The sequence below is a fragment of the Rana temporaria genome, chromosome 11 (assembly GCF_905171775.1).
Source record: "Rana temporaria chromosome 11, aRanTem1.1, whole genome shotgun sequence".
Taxonomy (NCBI): Eukaryota; Metazoa; Chordata; class Amphibia; order Anura; family Ranidae; genus Rana; species Rana temporaria.
In genome coordinates, this window is record NC_053499.1 from 162060073 (window position 1) to 162082586 (window position 22514).

General features: G+C 47.7%; 1 protein-coding gene across 3 annotated transcripts in view; it reads right to left on the reverse strand.

Annotated features, from left to right (window-relative positions):
• Positions 1-1081: 1081 nt before the first annotated feature.
• The window catches only part of CBFA2T3 (CBFA2/RUNX1 partner transcriptional co-repressor 3), a 50840-nt gene continuing 29407 nt past the window's right edge, over positions 1082-22514 (reverse strand). Inside the window, exons 3-11 of one of the 3 annotated variants that reach the window (XM_040329610.1) lie at positions 20018-20259; positions 18099-18188; positions 17583-17770; positions 15271-15506; positions 11216-11286; positions 9261-9465; positions 8282-8353; positions 6140-6330; positions 1082-2809 (exon numbers count right to left, since the gene is read on the reverse strand). In XM_040329610.1, the coding sequence (XP_040185544.1) occupies positions 2552-2809; positions 6140-6330; positions 8282-8353; positions 9261-9465; positions 11216-11286; positions 15271-15506; positions 17583-17770; positions 18099-18188; positions 20018-20259 (1553 nt within the window). In that variant the 3' untranslated portion in view covers positions 1082-2551. Of the gene's footprint in view, positions 2810-6139; positions 6371-8281; positions 8354-9260; positions 9466-11215; positions 11287-15270; positions 15507-17582; positions 17771-18098; positions 18189-20017; positions 20260-22514 lie in introns of all 3 variants that reach the window. The other 2 variants (XM_040329612.1, XM_040329611.1) reach the window with 2 other exon arrangements.

Sequence of the window (22514 nt, forward strand, 5' to 3'; positions counted from 1 at the left end):
TAAAGCGGCCTCACCACAACGCATGGCAATGCACCTGGAACAAGTAACACAGACCAGCAACCCCCCCCCCCCATCCATCCACAGATCCTGGTACCGGGTGCGTCAGGCAAAGAGGTTTTCTGATAACCTCCAGCACTATACAGGAAAGAGCCGGCACTCTGCTCAGGCCTTAACCATGAAACGCGTCGTTTTTTTTATCAACTGTGCCTTTTTTTTATATAAGCCGTACACCACTCTTTTGTAATAAAGCATAACCATTTCTGCTGATCTATCGGAATGCCAACTCTTTCCTGTTGTCTGTACCCGTATGTGTGGTGCGGTCCGTGCCATTCATTGTGAATTGCTCCCCAATGCACTGCACAGTACAATAGAGCCCAAAGCATCATCTACTAAATGGGCTTGTCTAATACATGGGCTTGTCTTATGAATGGACTCATGTAATAAATGGACTCATGTAATAAATGGGCTCATCTAATAAAAGGGCCCATCTCATGAATGGACTCATCTCATGAATGGACTCATCTCATGAATGGACTCATGTAAATAATGGGCTAATCTAATAAAAGGGCCCATCTAATGAATGGTCTTATCCAATAATTGGGCTCACGTATAAAATAGGCTCTTCAATGAATGGGCCCACCTAACAAATGGGCTATTATTGATACTCTTTTGTTTGTAATAAAGGATAACCACGTTTTCTGATTTATTGGAGCACCGGCTCTTTCCTGTGGTCTGTATGTGTGGTGCGGTCCGTGCCACTCATTGTGAATTGCTCCCCAATGCACTGCACAGTACAGTAGAGCCCAAAGCATCATCTAATGAATGGGCTTGTGAAATAATGGGCTAATTTAATAAAAGGGCCCATGTAATAAATGGGCTCATCTAATAAATGGGCACATCTAATGATTGGGCACATCTAATGAATGGGCTCATCTAATGAATGGACTCATCTAATGAATGGGCTCATCTAATGAATGGGCTCATGTAATAAATGGGCTCATGTAATAAATAGGTTTATCTAATGATTGGGCTCATCTAATGAATGGGCACATCTAATGACCGGGCTATTACGTAAGAAAGCTTCTGAAGGTAGAACTGTATTATTAATGGCAACTAATCACATTTTCCATCTACAGTGCAAAGAGCATGGCACAAAGTAACCAAGAGCAACCAATCAGCTTTCAAGCCTTAGAAGGGGGCGGGCTAAAACACGTGGTCTATGATTGGTTGCTATAGCTTACTGTACATCTCTACGCCTATTGCATTCTATTACTACAAAACACCATAAGAGCTTCATTTTCACATTCCTGCCGCCGTTCATCTCTGCGTGGCGCTGACATTTTCCTGCCCCACCCACTTTATTTTCACGTTATTTTTTTTTTTTTTACGTCGACATAAATTTGCAGCTCCCTCCCCTCCCCCCATCCATCCATCCATCAGTAGCCTCGCACTTTTTATATTGCACTCGTGTCCCCTACACGGGAATTCTTCATTTTGCTTTTATAAATAGAAAAAAAAACAAAAAAAAAAACTGTACAATCTTGCCAAACGTGGGCTGAAGTCTGTGGTCCAGGCGGAGCCCTGGAAGTCACCTCCCACCAGTCCCCGCCCCCGAGGGGCGTGTTGTCCATGACTGTCTAATAAATAATGATATTTGGGGTTATTTCTGCAGGCCCATCGAGGGGCCCCAGCAGAGGTTGGTTGGTTGGTTGGAGTGAAGACACCTATACACATAAATGTCAACGGGGACAGGAGCCGTAATCTCTGGTGGTCTTCTTATTCCCTCTGCACACAAATCCAAGGACTGGAACGAGGGGCGTCGGGGGAGTCCTGAACAGCCGAGCAACGCGGGAGGCGCCTGCTACAGGAGAGGTAGGTAGGAGGAGGTCCATCTGGAAGTGCAGCACCGGTTGGTGCCTCTTTGGAGCACTTCTTCTTCTTTAGCATTGGTTAGAATAAGGTGTCCTTCCTCATGCTGAAGCTCCCAGAATCCTTTGCAGTTTCCCGCTTTTTTTTTTAACTCCAGGAAGTTCCCTCCCCTTCCTCCCGCCATGACGGACCGAGCTTTGGCAGGGCTGGCAAAAAAAAAAAAGTTTGGGTTTTTCGTTATTTTTGGATTTCTCTTTACGAGGTGTTCTTGGTGTTGGACATTTCTTGGCTGTCTAGCAAGGTAGTTTAATTTGTATATCTGGTTTTTATGGTTTTCTTTTTTGGATTTCAATTTCATTTAAAGCCAAAGATTTGAAAGCAGTTCTTTAAAAAAAACAAAAAAAAAAAAACACATCCCCCAATCCGCGATCTTCTTCACCTCCCCTCCTCGGGATATTCATTCCGACATTAGGAGGCCCCTTTTTGTGATATTTAGTTTCATATGGGCCAAAACCGAAACCACACTGACATGCAGGTCCTAGCCCCGCCCAGAAAGAGACACGAGAGGCGGGGTTTAGGTAAAGTCTTGACGGACACTTAGCGAGGCTGACCAGTCGCTGTGTGTCGTAGTGGTTGGTTTCCGTCCTCCTATTATTATTATTATATCGCGGGAGGTCTCTGTTTAGCGCGAGGCTGTATCTAACAGAAGAGGTGTGGCGGGAGTCCCAGATCGAGAGGCGGAGCTGCTTGCGGTGGGGCTGGCTGCAGGTGTGGCGGGGGTGGTTGGTGCTGGTGGTGCGCTGGGAGGGTGGTGCAGGGATTGGCCGCAGACGTGATGATGTTTCTCCCAGTCTTTGTGTTGGCAGAAAGAGCCGCAGTAACGCGCCGTGTTGCAGCCGCTGCAGGTCTCACTTGCTTTCCGGCCGCAGTTCCAACAACTCTACAAAAGAAAAAAAGAGAGAAAAATATCAGCCGCAAGTTTCGAAATCAGCAGAAGCACAGAAACGTTTGATGCTGGTATTTCTTAACCTTTTTAGTGTTTTGTCAGTAGATATGTGCACTGCCGAAAAATGTGTTTGTTTTCATTTTCATTTCATTCGTTTTTTGTTTTTTTCTTAAATTTGAAAATTTATAAATTCGAACTCGTAAATTCAGAATTCATAATTCATAAATTCAGAATTCGGAAATTCGGAAATGAGAAAATTCAGGAATTCGTAAATTAGAAAATTCATAAATTCGTGAATTTGGAGTTCGTAATTTCGTGAATTCAGAATTCGTAATTTCGAAAATTCATCAATTCAGAATTTGTAAATTCGGAATTCGTAAATTAGAAAACTCATAAATTTTTGAATTTGGAGTTCATAAATTCGCGAATTCGGAATTCGTAAATTCATAAATTCAGAATTCGTAAACTCCGAATTCGTAAATTAGAAAATTCATAAATTCGTGAATTCGTAGTTTGTAAATTCGTGAATTTGGAGTTCGTAAATTCGTGAATTCGTAGTTTGTAAATTTGTGAATTTGGAGTTCGTAAATTCGTGAATTCGTAGTTTGTAAATTCGTGAATTCGTAGTTTGTAAATTCGTGAATTCGTAGTTTGTAAATTCGTGAATTTGGAGTTCGTAAATTCGTGAATTCGGAATTCGTAAATTTGAAAATTCATAAATTCAGGATTCGGAAATTCGGAATTCGTAAATTTGAAAATTTGTGAATTCGGAGTTCGTAAATGCGTGAATTTGGAGTTCGGAAATTCAGAATTCGTAAATTCATAAATTTGTAATTCGTAAATTCGAAATTTGTAATTCGTAAATTCGAAATTTGTAAATTCAGAAATTCAGAATTCGTAAATTCGAAAATTCGTTAATTCGGAGTTCGTAAATTTGTGAATTCGGAATTTGTAAATTCAGAAATTCAGAATTCGTAAATTCGAAAATTAATAAATTCGGAATTCAGAAATTTAGAATTTGTAAATTCAGAATTCAGAAATTCAGAATTCGTGATTTGTAAATTCGTGAATTTGGAATTCAGAAATTCTAAAATTTGGAATGCGAAAATTAAAAAATTTAAGAATTCAGAAATTTGTAAATTCGAAAATAAGAAAGGAAAATCCTAAAATTCTAAATAATAAATAACTAACTAATAATAACAAACTTTTCAACTATAGGTATTGGAATTCCCGGCAAATTTGGCTGTTAGTGAACGTAACGAATACAAATTTATCCGAAGTTACGAAACATTTGAAATAATGAATGCCGCATCTAAACAAATGGAACGAAACAAAATAATAATAAATAATAGTTTTTTATTATTATTGTTATTTATTATTATTTAATTTATTACGTTCCATTTGTTTAGATGCTGTATTCGCTATTTCGGATAATTCGTAACTTCACATAAATTCGTATTTGTTACGTTCACTAACAGCCAAATTTGAAAGGAAATTCCAATACCTGTAATTTAATAGTCAAAAAATATATTTGGAATATTCAGAAAAATTCTGAAATTCTGATATTTCCGAATGAAGGAATTTGTCTAAATTTGTTAAAAAACGAATTCGGAAACAAAACTAATTGCACATGTCTATTTATCAGCATTCAGCCTTTTTACCCAGCAACAGAGAACAAGAGAGCCTAATGATCAGCTCTATCTACAAGGTCAAATGTGGATCTACGAATGGATACTTTGTCCCAAACACAACGCTCTACAAAGCCTCCTGACTCCTGGACCCAGATATAATAACATTCAGAAAATCTGACATGCACATGGTAACACATAAACACTGTTCTGCCAGTAAGTGCCACATAATTATATATATATATACACACAGTATCTCATACAAGTAAGTACGCCCCTCACATTTGTGTAAATCTTTTCTTGTATCTTTTCATGTGACAACAATGAAGAAATTACAGTTTGCTACAATGTTGTGCAGTGAGTGTACAGCTTGTATAACAGTGTAAATTTGCTGTCCCCTCAAAATTACTCAGCACACAGCCATTAATGTCTAAACCGCTGGCAATAAAAGTGAGGACACCCCTAAGTGAAAATATCACATTGGGCCCAATTAGAAATTTTTCCTCCCCCGGTGTCATGTGACTCGTTAGTGTTACAAGGTCTCCGGTGTGAATGGGGAGCAGGTGTGTTAAATTCGGTGTTCAGAGGTGGGAAGGGGGTGGAGACAAAAGACGGTGCTCGGGAGGTGGGTAGGGGGTGGAGACAAAAGACGGTGCTCATAGGTGTGAAGCGGGTGGAGACAAAAGACGGTGCTCGGAGGTAGGAAGGGGGTAGAGACAAAAGACGGTGCTCGGAGGTGGGAAGGGGGTGGAGACAAAAGACAGTGCTTGGAGGTGGGTAGGGGGAGGAGACAAAAAGCAGTGCTCGGAGGTGGGTAGGGGTGAAGACAAAGGATTGTGCTCAGATGTGGGTAGTGGATGGAGAAAAAGGATGGTGCTCAGATGTGGGTAGGGGTTGGAGACAAAGGATGGTGCTCAGATGTGGGTAGGGGGTGGAGACAAAGGATGGTGCTCAGATGTGGGTAGGGGTGGAGACAAAGGATGGTGCTCAGATGTGGGTAGGGGGTGGAGACAAAGGATGGTGCTCAGATGTGGGTAGGGGTGGAGACAAAAGTCTGTGCTTGGAGGTGGGTAGAGGTGGAGACAAAACACGGTGCTTGGAGGTGGGTTAAGGGTGGAGACAAATGACGGTGCTCGGAGGTGGGTAAGGGCGGAGACAAAACACAGTGCTCTGAGGTGGGTATGGGTGGAGACAAAAGACAGTGCTTGGAGGTGGGTAGGGGTGGAGACAAAAGACGGCGCTTGGAGGTGGGTAAGGGGTGGAGACAAATGACGGTGCTCGGAGGTGGGTAGGGGTGGAGACAAAAGACGGTGCTTGGAGGTGGGTAAGGGGTGGAGACAAATGATGGTGCTCGGAGGTGGGTAGGGGGTGGAGACAAATGATGGTGTTTGGAGGTGGGTAGGGGGTGGAGACAAATGACGGTGCTCGGAGGTGGGTATCGGTGGAGACAAAAGACGGTGCTTGGAGGTGGGTAGGGGGCGGAGACATGGGGTGACTTGGACGAAGGGAGTATCTGCACCCTGCCTATTTCTTTTAAGAAAACTGCAGTAAATAAGCTGCAAGTTTTGAAAACGCTGTGCACACACAGTACACACTACTGTTATACAAGCTGAAGCACATGTGTATACGAAGCCCAATAGCCCAAGTCCTTTTCAAAAGATCTCTTGCCTCCTACTTAGCTCCTCATGGGCGTTACCTCACTTGTGTCCTCCTGCTGGTTGATGACAGAGACGGCGTCCTCCGATGCTTGCCGCTTTGCCTCCGCCAGCGCTCGCTCCATTTTGGCTCTCTCTAAAGTGATGAGGTCGTGAGCCTTGCGCTCCGCTTCCGACACGGCCTTCTGCAGTTCGGACATGGCCTGCCGCTTGACGTCGTTCACCGCCTCCTCTGTGCGGGCAGAGAGACAGCTCAGAGGTGAAGATGAGCCCTGGGAGGGGGGACTCAGGTGAAGGAGGGGTTTAATGATTTAGGTCTGTGCCCTACGCTGCAGCTAAATGTTTGGCGCAAAGCTAGTGTGAAGGGCAACGAGTAGATCTGTTGGGCGCTATGGAATCAGAAGGTCCAGCATGTCCTGACGGCTCCCTGTGTGGCTCTAGACACACCTTGGCAGGCAGAGCATGCTGGGGCTTGTAGTTCTACAACAACCAGAGATCTACAGGTTGCCTATCACAGGGCCATAACACTGAGTGCTAAGAGAAAAGGTGCAAAAATAATCTACAAACTACATTCTACCCAAAAGTGCAACCCTCTGTATAACATCCATTATTGTAACACAGCTCAACCAATCAGCACATGGGCCCTAAAATATACCTGACTGGTTCCTGGCAATGCCCCTCCCTCTCCCAGTATAAGTGCCGCTGTACAAATATATACAGTAGACTGTCCTTAGGATATATCTGTGTACTTACATTAGGTACATTTAAAGAGTAACTCCACTTTTGTTAAGAAATGAAACCCCTCCCCCTCTGGGTGATCTCTGTACATTGCAGGGAATAAACCCCTCCCCCTCTGGGTGATCTCTGTACATTGCAGGGAATAAACCCCTCCCCCTCTGGGTGATCTCTGTACATTGCAGGGATTGTAACAAACTTTGTAGCAGATTCCTCCCTCTTGTTTTTCTGAAGAAATAACTGTTTGTTTCTCTGTGTCCATGTGCACAGTGACTGGGAGTGACTTTACAATTATCAATCAGCTGCTGCACCTGCAGGGTTCTAATGAGGAAGGTGGCAGGGTCTGCATCCCCTTAGAAGTGATTTCCCTTTAAGAGAATCTCACCAAAAATGTACCGTATTTATCGGCGTATACCGCGCACTTTTTCCCCCTTAAAATCAGGGGGAAATCGCGGGTGCGCGATATACGCCGATACTGCTGTTCCCGGGCGCCGCCGAAATAGACCGCAGTACACTCGGCTAGGCTCGGCTCCGTCCGCAGCCACGCAAGAGGACTCGAGACAAGCCGAGAGGAGCCGCAGCCTAGAGCCGAGTGTACTGCGCACTCGACTCGGCCACGCTCGGCTCCGCCCACAGCCACACGAGAGGAGCCGAGAGAAAACCGAGAGAAGCCGAGAGGAGCCGAACACACAGAAAATCCGGCTCCTCTCGGCTCGGCCGAGGCGCCTAATTCAAAAACGAACACCGCTGCAACCCCGGGCAAGGTGCGGATGGACTGGACGGACCCCGCGAGGAAGCCACAGACGGACACCTCCAAAGCCGCAGACGGACACCCACAAGGCTGGACAGACCCCGTGCAAGGAAGCCGCAGACGGACGCCGGACAAGGCCGCTGATGGACGCAGGGCAAAATGTAAGTTTTTTTTTCCTTAAACTACCTTCCTAAGTTTGGGGTGCACATTATACGCCGGCGCGCGGTATACCCCGATAAATACGGTAATTTTGTGTTGCAGGGGATGCTTAAAATCTGACTTGTATCTCTGACCCCCTCAGCGGCTGCAGTTTGAAAAAGAGATGGAATCTTTATGCCGCATCTAAACGAATTGAAAGTAGCAAATTAATAATAATAATAAAAGTTTTTATTATTATCATTTACTATTATTAGTTTGTTACGCTCAATTCGTTTAGATGCGATATTTATTTAGGATAATTCGGAACTTCGGATAAATTCGTTACGTTCGCTAAACAGACAAATTTGAAAGAAAATAGCGGATTTCTTGTTGGAAAAACTACCAAAAGCTAAAAAAATATTTGTCTAATCACTATATGGTGGGACCCCGGTATTATTTCTATCTATGGAGTGTAGTGATATAATCTGGACACCCCCCGATGTTGGGGGGGAGGGGGGGACCTATCAGTTATCTGGGGTGCCTCCAGGATTTAACTCACCTGCCTTCCTCCAGATCTCCTCCGGCATATAGCCAGCCGGCGGCGGCCGATGTAGGAAATCCCTCGATGGCTCTAAAGGAAAAGGAAAGAGTTGATGAGACAGCGGAACATTATTGCCTGTGTTCTGCAGTTACCCTTAAAGGGGAGGTCCACCCTTAAAAAAAGAAGACAAAAAGGCTCCAAAAACTTTTATACTTACCAGAAATGGCTGTTGCTAGGCAGATCGTCTTAATCTGCCACGTTTCTATTCCGCGATGATCTTCCTCTCGTATCGGCCGGGGGGGGGGGGGGCAACATCGCGGGCACCCTGGACAGGTAAGTGTGCTTATTAAAAGTCAACACCTACAGCTGCGCAGTACAGGGGGGTCCTAATCCGCCAGGGGAACATTTTCGGCAGGACACCGGTACCATGTAACCGCTGTGACCAATCACAGCAGGTCACATGACAGTTGTAAACAACGGATGGCTTCCTTTTCATGCCATTCATTGTGTACAATTGTGTTGCTACCTGTGATTGGTCAATGTGATCACATGATACAGACAGGGCCAATTACAGCCCATCGGTACCATGTGATTAGCTCTGGCCAATCACAGCTAACCACAACAAGACAAACTCAGGCTCGTTTGAGGTTCGTACTGCGCAGTACAGGGGGGGGTCCTTATCCGATGGGCGGAACTTATTCGGCAGAACACCGGCAGAGGGCTGGTACACTGATCAGTCATCGGCTGGGTTACAGATCGTGCCGCTGCTTGCCCCCCCCCGGAGGAAAACCTAGCCCTTCCGTCCCTCTGCTACAGCTCAGACGGGAAGATGTCAAAGCCCATCTCCAGGCAGATAAAAAATGATCACACAACTACCAGTTAAAGTAGAAAAAAATGGCCAGGTCGTGAAGGGGGGTAAAACCATCCGGAGCTGAAGTGGATAAATCACTGCATATAATACCATTATGGGTACAAGTCCCGCCCTTCCTCCACTGACCTGCTGGTGAGGACTCGGTGCTCGAGGAGCTGTTGTGATGTCGCGCCGGCTGAGCCACGGAGCTGACGTTCTTTTTCAGGTCCTCGGCGTCGCTGTAGCGCCGTATCCAGTGGTTGAGTTCTTCTCGGTCCGCTTCCTGGCAGCGGCGGAGGACCGTCAGCGAGCGCCGGGTTTTCTCCACCATATCCATAATGCAGTTTAACAGCTGGAGGAATAAAAAAAAGAAAAAGATTGTCATTTCCACCATCTCTGTGCGATGATCTGCATTGTCCCGGGATTTCCAGTGACGGAAAGGAATCTCCTGCATGGCCATTGGGGGGGGGGGGGGGGGGCGGGGTTTACTAAAACTGAATCTGGTGAAGCCGGGCACAGTAACCAATCAGCTTCTAACTTCAGCTTGTTCAATAAAACCTGGAAGCTGATTGGTTACTATACCCAGCCGCACCAGATTTTGCACCCTCCAGTTTTACAAAATCCTAAGCATATGAATAGGAGAGGCCTAGCTTCTAAAACCAATACAATGAGTCTTGTGGGCCGGCCTTCCCAGAAGAGGTGAAGGTGTTATAGCTGCAAAGGGCGGGGCCAACTCAATATTGAACCCTACGAACTAAGACTGGGGTGCCATTAAAGTTCATGGGGCAGATCCACAGAGATCTGCACCGGCGCAGCGTAAGGGAGATACGCTACGCCGCTGTAACTTACTTGTTTAAACTTCGAATCCACAAAGAATTTGCGCCGTAAGTTACGGCGGCGTAGTCTATCACTCGCGGCGTAAGGGCGCCTAATTCAAATCGGCGAGTAGGGGGCGTGTTTCATTTAAATGAAGCGCATCCCCGCGCCTAATGAACTGCGCATACGCCGTCCCTGAATTTCCCGCCGTGCATTGCGCTAAATGACGTCGCAAGGACGTCATTTTTTTTTAACTTAGACGTGAATTACGTCCATCCCGATTCACGGACGACTTACGCAAAATAAACGCGGGAACGACGGCCATACTTAACATGGCAAGTCTAACTATACTCCGCAAAACACCAGCTTTAACTATACGCCGGAAAAAGCCGACTAGAGACGACGTAGTCGAAGTATTGCATCTAAGATCCGAAGGCGCACTGCGCATACGCCGTCCCTGAATTTCCCGCCGTGCATTGCGCTAAATGACGTCGCAAGGACGTCATTTTTTTTAACTTAGACGTGAATTACGTCCATCCCGATTCACGGACGACTTACGCAAAATAAACGCGGGAACGACGGCCATACTTAACATGGCAAGTCTAACTATACTCCGCAAAACACCAGCTTTAACTATACGCCGGAAAAAGCCGACTAGAGACGACGTAGTCGAAGTATTGCATCTAAGATCCGAAGGCGCACGAAGCCGTACGCCTGTCGGATCTAACCCAGATGCCGTCGTATCTTGGTTTAAGGAATCAAACCAAAGATACGACTCGGGAAATTTGAAAGTACGCCGGCGTATCAGTAGACACGCCGGCGTACTTCCTTTGTGGATCTGCCCCCATGCGTGTGTAACGGCAGGCGTCCCAATACTTTTGGTGATATAGAATATCTACTATGCAATTAGGATGATAACTGTTTTAGCCCCCGATCCTAACAAACACTTTTTTTTTTACCCGATTCTGATGACAGAACTGTTTAGATCTCTAAATATAAACCTATTTACAATTCCGTCTCAGCTTCTCATCCGGAGGAGGAAAAAAATATGTAAATTCTGTAATCTCGGAAAAGCAGACTCCTCCACAATCTCTTCTGGTCCTGAATATCATTCGATCGGTTTGGTGTCAATAGTAATTAGTTCTTTAGAAAAGCGGGGGGGGGGGGGGGGGGAGCAACGACCTACAGTAACCCGTCCCGGCCAATCAGATAACATTTCACAACAGCTTTGTTATATAAAATAAGTGGCGATCTTTCGAGCGCGATGGTTTTCTCGGCGCACTCACATTGTTGAGATGTTTCCACTCTTCTGCCCACTCGCGTTCCGTCAGCCGGTGATCGATGACCTCATGCACAGCTGAAAGAGGAAATACAAGCCGTTTACCTCGGATAATTATAACCAGACGCTCCTTTCCACGTTTTCTTATAAGAAATACAAAATCTTGTGTTATAATGAAGACAGGAGAGTCCTCCACACATGGACAGGAGAGTCCTCCACACATGGACAGGAAAGTCCTCCACACATGGACAGGAGAGTCCTCCACACATGGACAGGAGAGTCCCCCACACATGGACAGGAGAGTCCTCCACACATGGACAGGAGAGCCCTCCACACATGGACAGGAGAGTCCTCCACACATGGACAGGAGAGTCCTCCACACATGGACAGGAGAGTCATCCACACATGGACAGGAGAGCCCTCCACACATGGACAGGAGAGTCCTCCACACATGGACAGGAGAGTCCTCCACACATGGACAGGAGAGTCCTCCACACATGGACAGGAGAGTCCTCCACACATGGACAGGAGAGTCCTCCACACATGGACAGGAGAGTGCTCCACACATGGACAGGAGAGTCCTCCACACATGGACAGGAGAGTCCCCCACACATGGACAGGAGAGTCCTCCACACATGAACAGGAGAGTCCTCCACACATGGACAGGAGAGTCCTCCACACATGGACAGGAGAGCCCTCCACACATGGACAGGAGAGTCCTCCACACATGAACAGGAGAGTCCTCCACACATGGACAGGAGAGTCCTCCACACATGGACAGGAGAGTCCTCCACACATGGACAGGAGAGTCCTCCACACATGGACAGGAGAGTGCTCCACACATGGACAGGAGAGTCCTCCACACATGAACAGGAGAGTCCTCCACACATGGACAGGAGAGTGCTCCACACATGGACAGGAGAGTCCTCCACACATGGACAGGAGAGTCCTCCACACATGGACAGGAGAGTCCCCCACAGATGGACAGGAGAGTCCTCCACACATGGACAGGAGAGCCCTCCACACATGGACAGGAGAGTCCTCCACACATGGACAGGAGAGTCCCCCACACATGGACAGGAGAGTCCTCCACACATAGACAGGAGAGTGTGTGGACACGTTACGATCGTGGTGTGAGGACACGTTACGATCGTTGTGTGTGTGAGGACACGTTACGATAGCTGTGTGAGGACACGTTACGATCGTTGTGTGACGTAGTTGTGTTTATAACGCCCACGTTGGCCGGTGAGAGCGTCTTCCCATACCGGGGTCCATCGTACAGCAGGTCAGCTGATGATCGCATAACACTGAGCCTGCTGCGGAGATCACGCTGCTTCTCGGGCATCTGCTAGACTGACATGGAACGGCACCAGAAATAGACTTTGTATGGCAATATTAGCCGGAGCTCCGGCTGTTACACAACACCAGATGTGTAAACACATAGCAGCACCGTCTGTTTATTACAGTACAGCTCCGGATCCTCCCCTATCTGTACTGCGGGAGATAACACTGATATGGGGACAAAAAAAGAAATCCTATCTTGAGAAACTAAGGCTGGTCATAGACGGAGCGATTGTTTTATCCCCCCCCCCCCCCTCACGGGTTGTAGGAAAGAAATTTGAATAATTCCTCCATCTAAACTGTCATCGTTGGTGGGGGAATCCCTCCTGCTGAGCCATTGTGTGTGTGTGGGGGACGAGGCATTCCCTCTGGGAGAACACAATGGCCCGGATTCAGGTAGAATTGCGCATAATTTACGGAGGCGCAGGGCAAAGTTTTTGCCCCCGCAAATTTGCTCCGCTGCCCTTGATTAACGGAGCAGAAGCTCCGTAAATTGCGCGGGCGCGCTGGCAAAATGCCCGGCGCAAGAGCACGCAATTTAAATGATCCCGTAGGGGGCGGGAATCATTTAAATTAGGCGCGTTCCCGCGCCGAGCGTAGAGCGCATGCTCTGTCGGGAAACTTTCCAGACGTGCATTGCGGCAAATGACGTCGCAAGGACGTCATTTGCTTCAAAGTGAACGTGAATGGCGTCCAGCGCCATTCACGATTCACTTACGCGAACTACGTAAAATTCTAATTTCGCGACGCGGGAACGACAGGTATACGTAGCAGGGGCAGCCTTGCGCGAAAACCGCCGTACGTAAACGACGTAAATTGCGTACGCAGGGCTCGCGCAACGTTGTGAATCGGTGTTAGTATGCAATTTGCATACTATACACTGAGCACAACGGGAACGCCACCTAGCGGCCACCGCAAGAATGCAGCCTAAGATATGCGGGCATAAGAGCCTTATGCCGCGCAGATCTTAGGCTGCAGTCGGCGTAACGAGGTTCCTGAATCAGGAGAACTCGTTACGCCGGGGCAAGTAAGCAATTGCGCTGTGTAACCTATGGTTACACAGGCGCAATTGCTTCTTGAATCTACCCCAATGATTATCGCTAGTGGCTATAACAGTTGCAAGTCATAATTGCATGTAAAATCCGTCAGGCTGGTTGTCCCTACTACACACGTGCCAAATGTAGGACGGCATCGAGCGATTCAATAGAAACCGGCCGACATTTAGGCCCGCATGTACTGCAGCCGGTCCGACAGAATGACTGAAAAGGTCTGCAGGTCGGCTCCCGATTAGCCAGTGGCTGAGAGCACATATGAAAGTGCTCTGGCGGGGGGACCAAAGTTTTTCTGGCGGGGGGATTGTTAGTACAGTGGCTCCGACTTGAGCTGTCAGTTTTTTTTCGTTCAGCCCGCTAGGGTTGAACAACAAAAAAAAAACAATGGGGTAGATTCAGAGAGAATTTTTACGCCGGCGTATCCATAGATACGCCACGTAAATTCAAATCTGCGCCGGCGTATCTTCTTTCTGTATTCAGAAAGCAAGATACGCCGACATTAGCCTAAGATACAACTGGCATAAGTCTCTAACGCTGTCGTATCTTAGGGTGCATTCTGCCGCTGGCCGCTAGGGGCGCTTCCGTTGTTGTCGGCGTAGAATATGCTAATTACCTAGTAGATACGCCGATTCACAAACGTACGTGCGTACGCCCGGCGCAATTTATTTACGTCGTTTACGTTAGGCTTTTTTGGCGTTTGTTTGTTTTTGTTCAAAAACAATAAGGATATGGACAGCCGCACTCCAGTAACTTGAAAAAAGACGTGCCCTTTATTGGGTACAGGAAAAAATGCACTACAGATATCAGCACACAGTGGGATGAACAGCTGACGCGTTTCGCATTGAGTGTCAATGCTTAATCATAGCTTGTTTGTTTTTGTTCCTGAATTAGGAGGCGCAGACAATGTTAAGTATGGACATTGTTCCCGCTTCGAAATTTGAATTTGTTACGTCGTTTGCGCAAGTCGTTCGCGAATGGGGCTGGACATAATTTACGTTCACATCGAAACCAATACGTTGTTGCGCCGTACTTGGAAGCAATGCACACTGGGATATGTACGCGGACGGCGCATGTCAATCACGTCAGGTCATCATACATTTACATGAAAAACGCCCCCCATTCCACATCTGAATTACGCTAGCTTACGCCGGCCCCATTTACGCTACGCCGCCGCAACTTACGGAGCAAGTGCTTTGTAAATACAGCACTTGCTCCTGTAAGTTACGGCGGCGTAGCGTAAATACGATACGCTGCGCCGCCGTATCATTGCACGCCCCTACCTGAATCTACCCCAATTAGTGTGTACCAGGCTTCAGGCCGGCCATAGATGGAGTGAATTTCTTTCCTGCAACAACAGTCAGCCAAGGAGTTACTGTGTTCTCCCAGCAGGGGGGTGGGGGTGCCGGGAGAGCACAGTGATGATTAATAGCAGCTATAACAGCCGCTAGCAATAATTGCATGTAAAATACAGCAGGCTGGTTGTACCCAAGTCAATCGAAGGATCAACTTGGGTACATTTAGCCAGCCCCATACATGGTCTCAATCTCGGCTCGGAGATTTGAACCCTTTATGGCCGGCTGTCTATGGTCCATCTATGCCGGGCTATTCCCATTCAGCCTCTTTGCTTCTTGTACCATTTCACCGAAACATGCCGGAGCGTCTCCCATACCTGCCTGCCGATGTCGATCTCGCAGTTCCCGAGGGTCTGTATGCCGGTAGTGATGGGCCAGCACCATGTCCTCCAAGCGGTAGTGCTGAGTAGGAGGCGGGGTGGGGTGCGGGAGTCCATTGGTGGGCGGGTGGAGGAGTCCATTGCTGGGACTGTATCGTTGGGCGGGGCTTGTGGTGCATGGCCGCTTGGCAAGGTGATCCGGGTGGAGACCTTCCTGTGCGTTCTCTTTGGTCCTGAGGAAAAGTATTTATAAAGTTTTTTTACTTTGACAATTCACAACTCAAAAAAAACAACAACAACGACATTACTTTCTGATAACCGGACACATCAGTCCGATCTCCAATCCAGGAATGTGTCTCCGAGTGTCTCCGAGTGTCACCGGCGCCCCCGCACCTCTGGCCAAACGTGGTACTGCATTTCCCAGCGGCTTGAATCCTGCTCTCCTTGCAAAACAAGCTATTTAAAAAATATCTCGTATTGCGAAACACTCGTAAACCGCGTTACTCGCAATACAAGGTTCCACTGTAAATACATGGGGGCAGCCATATTTGCTCCTTACAAATACAAGCCCTGGGGTAGATTCAGCAAGCAATTACGCTGCGTATCCATAGATACGCAGCGTAATTGCCAAGTAGCGCCGGCGTATCTACTTTCTGTATGCAGAAAGCTCGATACGCCGACCGTAGCCTAAGATACGACTGGCATAAGGCTCTTATGCCGTCGTATCTTAGGCTGCATTCTGACGCTGGCCGCTAGGTGGCGTTCCCGTAGTGGTCAGCGTAGAGTATGCAAATTGCATACTCACGCCGATTCACAAACGTACGCGCGCCCGGCGGTCGTGTTTTACGTCGTTTGCATTCGTCGCTTTCGTTGCAAGGCTGCTCCTGCTATTAGGAGGCGCAGCCAATGGTAAGTACAGACGTCGTTCCCGCGTCGCGATTTTCGAAATTTACGTCGTTTGCGTAAGTGGATCGCGAATGGCGCTGGACGCCATTTACGTTAACGTCGAAGCAAATGACGTCCTTGCCACGTCATTTACCGCAATGCACGTTGGGAAATTTTCCCGACGGAGCATGCGCAGTACGTTCGGCGCGGGAACGCGCCTAATTTAAATGATCCACGCCCCCTACGGGATCATTTAAATTACGCCCGCTTACGCCGGCCCCTTTTACGAAACGCCGGAGCAAATGCTTCGTGAATGAAGCGTAGCTCCAGTAATTTACGGAGGCGTGGCGTAAAAACGGTACGCTGCGCCGCCGTAGCAGTGCGCGCCCCTACCTGAATCTACCCCACTGTTTCCTGCATTGCAGTGCTGCACAATGGTTGTGCTAAGATTTACAGCTCCTTCCTACACTGTAAGGGCTTGTTAAGACTTGAGGGTGGAAGGCAGCAATACTAGGCGGTTGAGCCACCTTTTTGCTACACCCCCACCCCCCTTCCCCTTCAGGCAGCCAACAAAAATCATCCCCCCCATCAAACAGGGCCACATAACCGTGGCTGTGACACATGATGGGGGGGTTGATTTACTATAACTGGAGAGTGCAAAGTCTGGTGCAGCTGTGCATGGTAGCCAATCAGCTTCTAACTTCAGCTTGTGGATGAGAAATCTCCTCCTGCAGTGCTGCAGGCACTGACCTGTGTATTCTGACAGCAGCAGGGTTTTGCTCTCAGAATACATATGTCAGTGCCTGCAGCACTGCAGGAGGAGATTTCTCATCCACAAGCTGAAGCTTGAAGCTGATTGGCTACCATGCGCAACTACACCAGATTCTGGACTCTCCAGTTTTAGGAAATCAACCCCTGTGTGTTATTGTTAACCGATGTTGTCTTCTTTTCAGGAATGCCAATCAGCTGCAGCACCGATCTGTGTATTCTGACAGCAGCAGGGTTTTGCTCTCAGAATACACAGATAGGTGCTGCAGCTGATTGGCATTCCTGAAAAGAAGACAACAACGCTTAACAATAACACACAGGGGTTAATTTTCTAAAACTGGAGAGTGCAGAATCTGGTGCAGTTGCACACGGTAGCCAATCAGCTTCTAGCTTCAGCTTGTTCAATGAAGCTTTGACAAAAAAACTGGAAGCTGATTGTTTTTTTTTTTTATGCTGCACCACATTTTGCACTCTCCAGTTTTAGTAAATCAGCCCCCATGGGGTAACACCTACCGGGTTAAAACAGGCGGAGAGAAAGCGATAAGCCTCTGAGAAGCGATTGGCTACAGATCACTTTTCAGAGGTGTGGCAAAAACAGCTGCATGTCTAAAAAAAATACAGGGGGTGGCCTCCTCTCCTCCTGCTGATGGTCATACCTGTCAGGTGTCCGCCTCTTGCCGTTCTCATTCACTTCCAGTAGGAGGTGCTCAGAGGCGTCGTTGGGGGAGCTGCTGGTGCTGGTGTCCAGGAGCAGCTGTTCATGCTGTGCCAGGTACTGGGCCGGGCTTTGCTTTGCCAAGCGGGCGCAGTGAAGAAGCTCCCGCTGCAGAAGTGGAAGGTTAGCCTGGAAAAAAAAAAAGGATTTTAATGGGGTGTGCAGTACCGCATTTGGCCAGAGGTGGGCGCTGGTGACTCTCGGAACGGTTCGGAGCCATTCGGAAATACTCTGAATCACTGGGAAATACTCAGTTCCCGAGCCTTTCTGAGGGTTTCCGAGATCAGCCGAGCTGTCCCCGAGTATTTCCGAGGCTCTCCAGTTCTGAGCCATTCGGAAATACTCGGGAATCATTCAGAAATACTCTGTTCCCGAGCCTTTCTGAGGGTTTCCGAGATCAGCCGTGCTGTCCCTTAATAAAGAGAAAAGACGTGATTGAGGAGGAGGAAAGTTTTACCTTTAGGAAGGGGATGACGAAGGGGCGGAGCGGGAAGTTGGTCGCCTCTTGCAGTTTGGAGTGAAATTCTTCAATGGTGAGAGTGGAATTCTGGGAAAATAGAATAAAAAACGTTTTATAGACCTTCATACGCACGTCTCCACCTGGAGCTTTCCTGGAAATGACCGGGGGGGGGGGGGGCTGCCTGAACAAGACCGGGACAAGGGGGAGGGCAGGAGGGGGAGGCTGCCCTGGGCACTGTGGGATCATGTGAGGTGGGGCCACAAGGAGATTGGGGAGGGGATTTGTGTTGGAAGGGGGCATTTGGGGGTGGCAGAGTGTAAGTATTTTTCTAGGAGGGGAAATTCGGAGGGCAGGGGGTGAGAGAAGATGTGTGCTAGGAGGGGGGATTCAGGGGGCGGGGGAGAGAAGAATTGTGCTAGGAGGTGGGGATTTGTGCTGGGAGAGGTAATAGAGGGAGGAGAAGATTTGTTCTAGGAGGGGGGATTTGGGGGGGCGGGGAGAAGAGTTGTGCTAAGAGGGGGTATTTGGGTGGAGTTTGTGCTGGGAGAGGTAATGGGGGGGAGATTTGTTCTAGGAGGGGCGGGATTTGGGGGTGGAGAAGATTTGTGCTAGAAGGGGGGATTTGGGGGGCAGGGGAGAGAAGAATTGTGCTATGAGGGGGGGATTTGGGTGGAAATTGTGATGGGAGAGGTAATGGGGGGGGGGAGATTTGTTCTTCAAGGGAGGGATTTGGGAGGCGGGGGGAATATTTTTGCTAGGAGGGGGGGGATTTGTGCTGGGTGAGGTAATGGGGGGGGGAGAAGATTTGTGCTAGAAGGGGGGATTTGGGGGGCAGGGGAGAGAAGAATTGTGCTATGAGGGGGGGATTTGGGTGGAAATTGTGATGGGGGAGGTAATGGGGGGGATTTGTTCTATGAGGGAGGGATTTGGGAGGTGGGGAGGGGGGGGGAAGATTTGTTCTAGAAGGTGGGATTTGGGGGGCAGGGGAGAGAAGAATTGTGCTAGGAGGGGGGATTTGGGTGGAATTTGTGCTGGTAGAGGTAATAGGGGGAGGAGAAGATTTGTGCTAGGAGGGGGGATTTGTGCTGGGGGGGTGGGGTTTATTAGGAGGGGGAATTTTAGGGGTAGACGATTTGTGCAAGGAGGGGTGAATTTTCTTTTTCGGGGGGGATGGGGGGGCTGGGTGATTTAGGGGATGGGGGGGGACTGGGTGATTTAGGGGATGGGGGGGGCTGGGTGATTTAGGGGATGGGGGGCTGGGTGATTTAGGGGATGGGGGGCTGGGTGATTTAGGGGATGGGGGGGGCTGGGTGATTTAGGGGATGGGGGGGCTGGGTGATTTAGGGGATGGGGGGGGCTGGGTGATTTAAGGGATGGGGGGGCTGGGTGATTTAGGGGATGGGGGGGGTTGGGTGATTTAGGGGATGGGGGGGGTTGGGTGATTTAGGGGATGGGGGGGGTTGGGTGATTTAGGGGATGGGGGGGCTGGGTGATTGAGGGGATGGGGGGGGGCTGGGTGATTTAGGGGATGGGGGGGGGCTGGGTGATTGAGGGGATGGGGGGGGCTGGGTGATTTAGGGGATGGGGGGGGCTGGGTGATTTAGGGGATGGGGGGGGCTGGGTGATTTAGGGGATGGGGGGGGTTGGGTGATTTAGGGGATGGGGGGGGTTGGGTGATTTAGGGGATGGGGGGGGGCTGGGTGATTTAGGGGATGGGGGGGGGCTGGGTGATTGAGGGGATGGGGGGGGGCTGGGTGATTTAGGGGATGGGGGGGGCTGGGTGATTTAGGGGATGGGGGGGGCTGGGTGATTTAGGGGATGGGGGGGGCTGGGTGATTTAGGGGATGGGGGGGGGGGCGGGGTGGTTTGGGGGATAGGGGGGTAATCAGCTGTGCTGTCCTGCTCGCGGTACTCACCACCAGTCCCAGCACCAGCGCCCGCACCCGCTCCCCGATCTCCGGAGAGATGTCGCTGCCAAACTGCTGTAACGTCGTCAGGAAGCGCTTGAGTTTGCTGAGCTGCCGGGCTCCGCAGGCCGGGGGCAGCTGCTGATTGGTTAGTGCGGCGGAGGACGACGCGGAGGGTCCGTTGCTGAAACCATTGGGGGTGGACGGGGCTCCATTGATGGCGGTGGGGGAGTGGCTGCTCCCGTTCATCACTGCGGAGAAAAAAAAGGAAGAATATGACCGATATCCAATGTTTACTCCGTTGTGTTCGTAATATTCGCGCGATGGATCCCTTCTATTTTATCAAAAGTTTTAGGAACCCAAAACTTTATTTTTTTAACCATGAGAAGAGAGACGCAACGCCCAGAAAATCCCCCCCCCCCCCCCCCCGGAGGTGGACCGACGGAGCTCCTCCCCCTCAAAGTGCCTTCCCAACAGAACATGGAAATGTAGAGTAGAGATCCGGCAACAGTAGAGTGTACAAAATACAGTGACTTACGCATATAAAAATATAAATAGGTATAAAATCCAAAATATAAATAATATATAAAAATAAAATTTAAAAATATAAATAATATATAAAAATAAAATTTAAAAATATAAATAATATATAAAAATAAAATATAAAAATATAAATAATATATAAAATTATAAATAAGCATAAAATAAAATCCTAAATATAAATGATATATAAAATTCCTATGCTGTAGACATTTGGGGCCAGATCCTCAGAGCGAGTACGCTGGTTTATCTACTGATACTCCAGGTTACTTTCAAATTTCCCGCGTCGTATATTTAGTTTGAATCCTCAAACCAAGATACGACGGCTTCTGGCTTCGATCCGACAGGCGTACGCCTTCGGATCGTAGGTGTAATACTTTGGCGCCTGCTGGGTGGAGTTCGCGTCGTTTTCCGCGTCGGGTATGCTAATTAGCTTTTTCCGTCGATCCGCGAAGGTACGCACGGTCGTCGCATTCTCTTACGTCGTCGCTAGTCGGCTTTTCGCGGCGTATAGTTAAAGCTGCTATTTTGTGGCGTATAGATAGACTTGCCATGTTAAAATATGGCCGTCGTTCCCGCGTCGAATTGAAAATTTTTTTTTTTGCGTAAGTCGTCCGTGAATAGGAAAGGACGTAACTCACGTCTAAGTTCAAAAAATGACGTCGGTGCGACGTCATTTCGCGCAAAGCACGGCGGGAAATTTCAAAACGGAGCATGCGCAGTTCATTCGGCACAGGGACGCGCTTCATTTAAATGAATTACGCCCCCTACCCGGCCAATTTCAAATACGCCGCCAGAAAAACACTACGCCGCCATATCTTACGGCGCGAAATCGATGTGGATTTGAAATTCCGCCAGGTAAGATATACGGCGGCGTAGCGTATCACTGATACGCTGCGCCAGGGCAATTCTATGTGAATCTGGCCCTAGATGATTATATGTGTTGTATTTCTCTGTTGAAAAACAATAAAGACATATTTACCTCTAAAATATATAAAAAAATAAAATATAAATAATATAAAAATCAAATATAAAATTATATAAAAATATATAAAATATAAAAAAATTTAATATAAAATTATATAAAAATATATAAAATATATAAAAATAAAATATACAATTATATAAAAATATATAAAAATATATAAAAATATATAAAAATAAAATATAAAATTATATAAAAATATATAAAAAAAATATATACAATTATATAAAAATATATAAAAATAAAATATACAATTATATAAAAATATATAAAAATATATAAAAATAAAATATAAAATTATATAAAAATATAAATATATAAAATATATAAAAATATAAATAAGTATAAAATAAAACCCTAAATATAAATAACGAAATACAAAACCACTCTGTTTTTCTTTTAACAGTGCAGGTTGCCACATTTCCTGGTGAGTTCACAGCAGAGAGTGGCTCAGTGCCTATCATTGTAGCGTTGGGGTTTTGGGTTCAATGCCCACCTCACCCTCTTTGCATGTGAAGTTGGATATTTTCCGGTGTCGGTTTGTGTTGCTGCAGAACGTTTGGCGCGGGACAGGTGAGTCTACAAACCGCGAGTTGTGTTTACCTGGATTAAGGTTACAGGGAAACCAGGTGGCCTTGGGGTGGGGCATCTCTTTCTACACCAGAAGCTCGCACACTGGTCTGTGGTTTATAGATCTAAAATAAAAACGTAAAGAAATTCTGGCGTATGGAATAGATAAACCTCTTTCACTTTTGTGTCTCTGTGGGAGGAGTCTGGGGGCGGCCTCTTCCTGTTCAAACATGACTGCCCACCAGAGCACAAAGGTCCATAATGACATGGATGAGCGAGTTTGGGGTGGAGGAACTTGACTGGCCTGCACAGAGTCCTGACCTCAACCCCATAGAACACCTTTGGGATGAATTAAAGCGGAGACCTCGAGCCAGGCCTTCTCATCCAACATCAGTGCCTGACCTCACAAAT